The 9,115-nt window shown below is 44.7% G+C and overlaps 1 protein-coding gene across 1 annotated transcript; it reads left to right on the forward strand.

Moving 5' to 3' along the window:
- The first annotated feature begins 3,863 nt into the window (after nucleotides 1–3,863).
- Nucleotides 3,864–8,530, forward strand: LOC142741907 (uncharacterized). Its single transcript, XM_075851229.1, has 7 exons — nucleotides 3,864–3,910; nucleotides 5,937–6,004; nucleotides 6,274–6,416; nucleotides 6,649–6,811; nucleotides 7,389–7,444; nucleotides 7,878–7,964; nucleotides 8,183–8,530. The coding sequence occupies exons 1-7, from the start codon at nucleotides 3,864–3,866 to the stop codon at nucleotides 8,303–8,305; spliced, it is 687 nt and encodes a 228-aa protein (XP_075707344.1). The 3' UTR covers nucleotides 8,306–8,530.
- Nucleotides 8,531–9,115: the final 585 nt, after the last annotated feature.

The following is a 9,115-nucleotide window of genomic DNA, read 5'->3' on the forward strand; positions in this document are numbered from 1 at the left end:
AGGGTCTATTTAGGGGGCCTGATGTAGGGTCTGTATTAGGTTAGGGGTCTGTATTTAGGGGTCTGGTCTGGGGTCAGTATTAGGATAGGGGGTCTGGTCTGGAGTCTGTATTTAGGGGGTCTGTATTTGGGGGTGTGGTCTGAGGTCTGTATTAGTTTATGGGGTCTGTATTTAGGGGTCTGAATTAGTTTTGGGGTCTTTATTTAGGGGTCTGTATTAGTTTAGGGGGTCTGGTCTGAGGTCTGTATTAAGGGAGTCAGGTCTGGGGTCATTATTAGTGTAGGGGGTCAGGTCTGGTGTCTGTATTTAGGGGACCGGTTTGAGGTCTGTATTTATTCAGCGTGATTGTTCTGGGGGTCTGTATTTGTTTAGGGGGGTCTGGTCTGGGGACTGCAATAGTTTAGAATGTCTGGGGTCTGTAGGTATTGTATAATCTAGTCTCGGGTACAAATTTATTAAGAAAAATGTAGGAGGGTTCCTCCAGCTCACCTATCTTGCAGATATGCTGAGTCACTCTAGCACGGATCCCCGTGTCGGCACACGTGTAGACATAGGAAGAAACAGGAAATTGGATCCAGCGAGGAGTCTATATGATTCTGTTAAAATGTAGGAATCTTCTTCCAAGTTTTATTGAGATAAAGGATAAAACAAGTGCAGTGAATGTGAAGAAATTTCCCAAGTATGCAATGGAGGGATAAACAGCAAATGGAGCGGTGCCTACGCGTTTCTGACGCTGACTGCGTCCTTAGTCATGGCTGAACAGCAGCCATGACTAAGGACGCAGTCAGCGTCAGAAACGCGTAGGCACCGCTCCATTTGCTGTTTATCCCTCCATTGCATACTTGGGAAATTTCTTCACATTCACTGCACTTGTTTTATCCTTTATCTCAATAAAACTTGGAAGAAGATTCCTACATTTTAACAGAATCATATAGACTCCTCGCTGGATCCAATTTCCTGTTTCTGCCTACAAATTTATTAGCCTGAGTAAAAGGGGTTGTCCGGGCACATCGATAGGTCATCAGTATAAAAAACGGTCTGTGCCCGGACAACCCCTTTAATGCATGGTCCTGGGCCTTGGTGTCTAAATTTGTGTGTTTCTATAAGGGCTGGAAATGGCTGCAGAAGCGATGGGCAAAGATGTCTCATCAGGAGAAGTCGCCATAAAGGTCTGCGTCAGATGGAGAAGAAAAGAAAACGGCTCCCATCAGAGAAGACGTCACTGGATCTATAGGGGATCTCCTCTCCTGACATGTCTGTTGCAGGTAATCCTTGTATTCTACATATCTCTGTGTACCCAGAGCTAATAGACAAATGCGTGTTATCATTCCCATTGTGAGGAGGATGTGTCCTTACACAGTGTGATACTGTCAGCGATGGTTGGAGACTGTCAGTATGTAGGGACACAACCCTTTGACAAGGGGAATCGTAACACCCAATTGTCAATGCTCACACAAAAAGGTGGTGTTCACTATAGACACGGCAGAGCGGCAGTGGGGAAGGGAGGCCCAAGTTTGTGGAACAGCCCAGGGCCTATGTCTACTTAATCCGCCACTGCCAGCCATTCAGCTCCTTTCTACGAGTGAAGCGGCGCGATACTCTGCGCCGCTTGCGTCGTTGAAAGGCGCTGATTGACAGGGTAGCGTTCAACCCCAGGAGACCTGCGCAGAAAAGAGCGGGTCTCCTTTGCTGCTGGACGGCGTGGGAACGGGATTGAGGGGAGTTTGAATAGTTTGTTATTTTATCGTAATAAAAAAGTGTGTGGCATTATCTACAGGGGGGGCTTTATCTACCAGGGGGGCTTTTTCTATGGTGGGGCTCTATCTACAGGGGGGGCTATATACTGGGGTGGGCTATATGCGGAGCACTATATACAGGGGTGGACTATATCTACAGGGGAGCTATATACAGGGGTGGGCTATCTGTGGAGCACTATATACAGGGGTGGGCTATATCTACAGGGGGGCTATATACAGGGGTGGGCTATCTGTAGAGCACTATAGGGGGAGCTATATGTGGGACACTATACAGGGGTGGGCTATATGGGGGCACTATCTACAGGGGGCTCTATGGCAGGCACTATCTACAGGGGGCACGGTGTGTGTGTGTGTGTGTGTGTGTGTGTGTGGGACATGGTGTATGGTGCTATTATATTTAGGGACGTAGTGTGTGGTATAATGAGAACTTTATCTTTGTTTATAGGTGTAGAAATGTTGGAAAAGTGAGAAGACGAAGACAAACTGCAGAAATGGGCTGTGACCGGGAGAAGTCATCATAGAGGTCTGGACCGGATGGAGAAAAAGAACTAGAATCTGACGTCACCGGTGAGTCACTTAATGTAAATGACCATTCTGCCTCTAATCAGCACTGTAGTCACTGTATGATCTGCAGCGAGATGATGGGTGGTATGATTATGATATGATTTATTTTTGTGAAACATCAACTCCCAGCCTCCTCACCATTGTTCGGGCCATGCTGGGAGCTGGAAACAATTTAGTGTAAACCTATACGTCAGGGGTTGCACTAAATTGAGCTATGTTTGTGCTGGTGCTGTATTTATGTACTAAGCTTGGTTCTGGGGCTGTATTTATGTACTGAGCTTGGTTCTGGGGCTGTATTTATGTACTGAGCTTGGTTCTGGGGCTGTATTTATGTACTGAGCTTGGTTCTGGGGCTGTATTTATGTACTGAGCTTGGTTCTGGGGCTGTACTTATGTACTGAGCTTGGTTCTGGGGCTGTATTTATGTACTGAGCTTGGTTCTGGGGCTGTATTTATGTATTGAGCTTGGTTCTGGGGCTGTATTTATGTACTGAGCTTGGTTCTGGGGCTGTATTTATGTACTGAGCTTGGTTCTGGGGCTGTATTTATGTACTGAGCTCGGTTCTGGGGCTGTATTTATGTACTGAGCTTGGTTCAGGGGCTGTATTTATGTACTGAGCTTGGTTCTGGGGCTGTATTTATGTACTGACCACTATTCTGGTGTTGTGTATAGAACTATATTGCTTGAAAAATGTGCAAATGTTTTTATGCTCGAGTTACATAAAAAGAAATGTGGAAAAGAAATGACACGTCGATTGGTAGAGAAAACAAACACGGCGAGGGGGAAGGAGATGTCGGGAAAGAGGTTAGGGGGGGGCGCCAAACTGAATCTTTGCCCCGGGTGCTGGAGAACCTAGCTACGCCTCTGCACACCGCCATGCCCAATCTACACAGAATATTTCCAAATATAAAAGTATTCCGCCCGGAAAAAAACCCAAAACGCCACTTTTTATTCAAATTTGCAAAAATCCTGCCCCATTGATATATAAATTTGCATTGTTCTATAGAGTTATCTCCCTCCTGAATAATAGTAAGTGGTAAAATGAATACATTATATTATAACGCCTATGATGTGATGATGAAGCAACGCTGCAACTGTAACTGTAATCTACAGCGGCTCCTGAAATACCAAAATGGGGAAACGTGATTGGCCGTAATACATCAATAACAATTTATCTGATATTTATAATTGACTTCTACAAGATAACTTTATTTCTTATCTAACAGTTTTTCCAGCTCTGGTCAATGTCAAGGCCCGATTGTGACATCATCAGCTGGGTTGTTGTGTCATTGTGACATCATCAGCTGGGTTGTGACATCATCAGCTGGGTGCCTATCAAAGGACAGGTAAATTGAAAACTGATCACTTTCTCTGATTTCGGATAGAAGGAGGAGAAGGCTACTGCTTTTGTAAGCGACAAATATTTATATACTGCTTTTCTGAACGACATATATATCACCAATATGTTGAGCCCAGGCTTGGCTGTTCTGCCATGTCTCTGGGCAGCATGGACCTTCATCGGTATTATTACCACTTACACCATGACTATGGCTGAAGGTCATTATGAGACACCATTGATAAGCATCAGGTAAGAGACTCTTTATAGACAATGTAGAGACATTTAATAAAGACGGAATGTTAATAGTAACAAGAATTCTGGGTCATGAGGTTCTAGATTAGAAAAACTTTATTTTAGACCCTTTTGTATATAACTCCAGGGAATTCATGGGAATGGGTTTAAAGAGGCTCTGTCACCAGATTTTGCAACCCCTATCTGCTATTGCAGCAGATAGGCGCTGCAATGTAGATTACAGTAACGTTTTTATTTTTTAAAAACGAGCATTTTTGGCCAAGTTATGACCATTTTCGTATTTATGCAAATGAGGCTTGCAAAAGTACAACTGGGCGTGTTGAAAAGTAAAAGTACAACTGGGCGTGTATTATGTGCGTACATCGGGGTGTGTTTACTACTTTTACTAGCTGGGCGTTGTGTATAGAAGTGTCATCCACTTCTCTTCACAACGCCCAGCTTCTGGCAGTGCAGCACTGTGACGTCACTCACAGGTCCTGCATCGTGTCGGCACCAGAGGCTACAGATGATTCTGCAGCAGCATCGGCGTTTGCAGGTAAGTCCATGTAGCTACTTACCTGCAAATGCTGATGCTGCTGCAGAATCAAGTGTAGCCTCTGGTGCCGACACGATGCAGGACCTGTGAGTGACGTCACAGTGCTGCACTGCCAGAAGCTGGGCGTTGTGAAGAGAAGTGGATGACACTTCTATACACAACGCCCAGCTAGTAATAGTAGTAAACACGCCCCGATGTACGCACATAATACACGCCCAGTTGTACTTTTACTTTTCAACACGCCCAGTTGTACTTTTGCAAGCCTCATTTGCATAAATACGAAAATGGTCATAACTTGGCCAAAAATGCTCGTTTTTTAAAAATAAAAACGTTACTGTAATCTACATTGCAGCGCCGATCTGCTGCATTAGCAGATAGGGGCTGCAAAATCTGGTGACAGAGCCTCTTTAATGTAAGGAACTTAGGATAAAAAAAATTATTTCATGTTAAAGGGATATTCCCATCATAGAAGGTTATAGTATCTGACTAGGATATGCCATCACATTCTGATTGGTGGGAGTCTGACTTCTGGGACCCCTGTCAATCCAGAGAATGAAGGGAACCAAGGTCCCTTTAGTCTTGCCCCAGTACAGTGACACTCCCGGCCACCCGCTGTGCATGGAATTACAATGGGGCTCCTGTTACTGTTCCCTGCACAGCGGGTGGTGAGGAGCGCGGCTGTGCAGGGAAAAGCTTATCTAGTAATGTGGCCCTTTATTCTAAGGATTGTTAGGGGTTCTGGCAGTTGCCCCCCCCCCCCCCCCCCATGAGTCAGTAAGTGATTACATATCCCAGCAATATGGGATCTCTTACTTTAGTGGAAAAAACTCTTTAAGTAACAACTCAGGTGTAAGGAGGTATATACTGTATACTTACTGTATGTGTGTATGTGACAAGGAGGAGGAATGTGCTGCAGTGTATGTGATGTAAGGGGGTGCGTTGTTCTGTGGGCATTACTGTGGCATGATTGGTGAAAGAAGTGTATCCCGATCATGTCTCTGTAGCCGGATAATAGTAGGTGATATCTGCCCAGTGTAAAGAGGGTGGTCGTTCTGTTTGCATTTGGTTGGCAGCCAAATCAGAGAGGAGCTGTGCCATATGGGAGGTAAAGTGAGACCCCGGCTACATAACCACTGCTGCCGTCCAGTACCAGCTTCTCCATGACTTGAGTCGTCACTTTTTATGATTTGACAGCACTGACTGGGATATCGGCCTGGGGACAGTGATGTAGAAAGTGATTCCAGCTCATAAAGGGTCAATTCTGATAATAACCTGATATTAGGGAATCATGATGGAATAACCAGAGCTTCGCTATAATGTATCCAGCACTTATTCCAGCAGTGGCCAAATTAAGATTCATTTCTTGGTCACTTAGTAACATGGAGGAATTGCTAGAACTCCGGCAGTGAAGTCACTTGTGTTACTGAGAGCTCTAGTCACCTGCACGGAGCTCTACTAATGTTACATATGGATTTTATCTCTTTTCAGCGACACTGGAGCGAAGATCCCAGAGTCCATAGTGCTGATGATAGTGACCACCGTCTCTAACCTACTAAGTAAGTGCCTTATATTTATATCTGGGATAGAGCTCAATATAAGTCCTATATCCGTCTCTGGGAAAGATGAGAAACAACCAACATGGCCGCTATGACAGCTCCAACAGAGGTTGTTACCCAACTTTCCCAGACTCCTGAATGGTGAATCTGCCTAGTTATTGAGTGATACGACCCGTGAACATGTTATTATCTTCACATTTATATAACATATCATTATTGTGTGTAGTACATGTAACATCTATGGGCTGATGTCTTGTTCTGTATTTCAGAAGTCGCCATCATGTACGTAATGTACAGACTAATAGAGATCAGAGCGGCTGAGAGACAAATCTGTGGCGCCATCTTCCGGAAACTGCTGCTGGCGCTCGGATGGACGGCCTGTGTAGGGAACTTGATAGCCATATATTTACAGGTTGGTGTATATAGTGTTAACCAGGATCCTACACTGTGGAGTAAGGGCCCTTCAGGGTGCCGGGCCCTCAGCTGCTCATCTATGACCCCTGACCAAGGAGCACTGCAGGGACTGTGTATAACCTGACAATGGAAGGTGTCCAGGATAATCTAATAATATGGGAGACATGTGCGCTGTATGATGACATGTAATCCATGATGGGACGTGTAATATATTTTGTGTTTCCTTCTAGGAATCCTGTGTGAGAAATTATATTGGCTTTGCAGCAATGTTATGTACCGGACTCTACAGTATCTGCCTGGCAGGACCTCTGTACACGGCATCCAGGAACGTCCGCTGTGTACGCTGTACGAAAGCTGCCCTGTCCGTACTGATGTTTCTGGCCTTCCTGAGCAGTATCCTTTCCAAGTCACCACGTTATCATTTATAGCGAGCAGCATCTTTATTGTAATGATAGATCTCCTTATTCCTGTGCCCCGCCATCATCACTACAGATAACAGCAATGTGGGTGATGAGTAGAGATGACGTCACCAGCGCTGCCAACCCTGGGCTTCTCCTGGGGACATGACCACCAGCACCCACAGCTGAAGCAAATAAAGGGACATATTGAATATTCTTTTTATGGGCACATCACAAGTGGGCATTGGGGAAGTTCTGTCTCCATAAAGTGACCTATAATATTAACCCCTACCTCTCCTGCTAACTTCTAATGGAGCCGCCATTATGTGGAAGAAATAGTTATTATATTTCAGCTTATGCATCACAGAAGGGACTATAAACAGCACTGAGGTATAATGAGGGGCTTTGTGGCTCATGCCTCCGTGGCTGTTTAGTGGCAGGACCCCTCCTCTATGTCATTACATCATCGTCTGCCGCGCTCCTTACAGCTTAGATTATCCACTTACATGTGACACATATAAAGTCCATTTTACAGGTGTGCGGTTATTTTCCTATATACATCCTCCTTGCAGAGTTGGCATGTAAAATGGCTATGTATGCCCTCTGTACCAGCGATCACTGTATACAGGTATGTGTGTTTTACCATTCAGGATCAAGTTCTTCATAGTTCTATACAGCCATTTCTTATATATATCTTATTCTGGGAAAGCCGGGTGTCAACAATACGACTGCCATGAAAACGCCCTTAACAGGGGGGTGACGCCAGTTTTCTTGACGTTTTGGGTGATCTGCTGAGTTCTGCAGTAATATGGAAGCGGAGGACGTATCACTGCTATTCATGAGGATGTAGAACCTGGATGACAACTATTAGCGCTGTCATGGCGGACATATAGGTTGTTACTCTGCTTTTCCAGACACAGATACAACTAAGAAGCGGCTGTATAGAATATAATATATACAATCCCGGGGCCCCCGGTCCCAGTAATAATTTCTCACTACATGGAAGGGTAAGAAGAACAGAAAAGACAATGTCAAATGTATTTTCTTTCCCTTTTTTTCAGTCTGCAAAAACGTCCCTAACAATCCTGGAATGGCTGGTGTTATTCAGCTCCTGTATAAGTCAAATCCTGCTGTATCGGGATTTCCAGGTCAGTATATGAGATCAGATCTATTCTACATATTCACACTGCTCCCTCCTTATTTCTTACACATTTGGCGGAGGAGGGGACTGTGGCGCTCTCAGCTGTCGGACCCTCTCTCTTCTGTTGTCCGCTCAGTCCTCCCCTCTCCAGTGACTGTTATATGTCGGGGAATCTCAGGGAATAGGAATGGATATAACGTGTCCTGTTCTTCTTTCTCTTCTCAGGTTCTAACAATAAAATTCAGGAAGAGCCTAAAGGAGGACTGGATAATCCTGAGGGACGACCTGGAGGAAACATCACCCAGCAATGAAGAAAAGGAGCCAGACCCTGAGAAAATGGGGCCCTAGGCTGTATTACAGTGTTAGGACCCTTCGTCTGAACTCCAGCGCAGCTTTACAGAGACGTAACCTGAGGTTCCTGGACCCCAATGTAAAACCAGTAACATGACCCCAAACTATCATGTGGCAGTTATAGCACTGGTCTCCTCATATGGGGCAGAGAACATTTGGGCCCCTCAAGCTCCAGGGCCCTGGTGCGACCACAACCTCTGCATCCATTATAGTTACGCTGCTGAAGATTTATTATATTTGTATATAATATTTTATACATAAAACTTTATTTTCATAAAAATTTTATATATAAAGATTTACTTTTTTACTTGTTTTGTCCTTTTTACTAAACAACAATATATTCTGCTGCACTGCACATAGAAAGACGACCATGTAGTGTAAGAATACCGCCCGACAGTCCCGTATTACACAGGGTTGTACCATGAAATGGAACGCAAAGGGGTGGAGCTTATACATTCATTATGCATCCAAAATGGGTGTATTTGGTATGTTTTATGGGCACTGCTGGGTGAACCGGAGGTAGGGTCTAAATGTTCCACAAATGGAGATTAAAATGTTGGGAGGTAAAGTGGGATGACAAGGGGTGGAGCAGGGATATGGGTATTGAGATTTGACTACTTAAAAAGGGTTAGAAAAAATGAGGAGAAAGAAAGGATTAAAGGGGTTGCTCATGAAGATAACCCCTTTTTATATGTCTTATTAGGGCATATAGACGTCATAGAGGGGGTGACCCCTCTCAGCACCCATCTCTAAGAGCCAGGCTAGAGAGCCGCTAACACACAGCAACTCTGGCAGACTGGAGACATC

Source organism: Rhinoderma darwinii, chromosome 2 (genome assembly GCF_050947455.1).
Source record: "Rhinoderma darwinii isolate aRhiDar2 chromosome 2, aRhiDar2.hap1, whole genome shotgun sequence".
Classification (NCBI taxonomy): domain Eukaryota; kingdom Metazoa; phylum Chordata; class Amphibia; order Anura; family Rhinodermatidae; genus Rhinoderma; species Rhinoderma darwinii.

Coding starts and splice junctions, on each gene's coding strand:
- LOC142741907 (XM_075851229.1), top strand. CDS start 3,864: ATGACTATGGCTGAAGGTCATTATGAGACACCATTGATAAGCATCAG. Junction 3,911..5,936: donor ACACCATTGATAAGCATCAG/GTAAGAGACTCT, acceptor ATCTCTTTTCAG/CGACACTGGAGCGAAGATCC. Junction 6,417..6,648: donor TGATAGCCATATATTTACAG/GTTGGTGTATAT, acceptor GTTTCCTTCTAG/GAATCCTGTGTGAGAAATTA.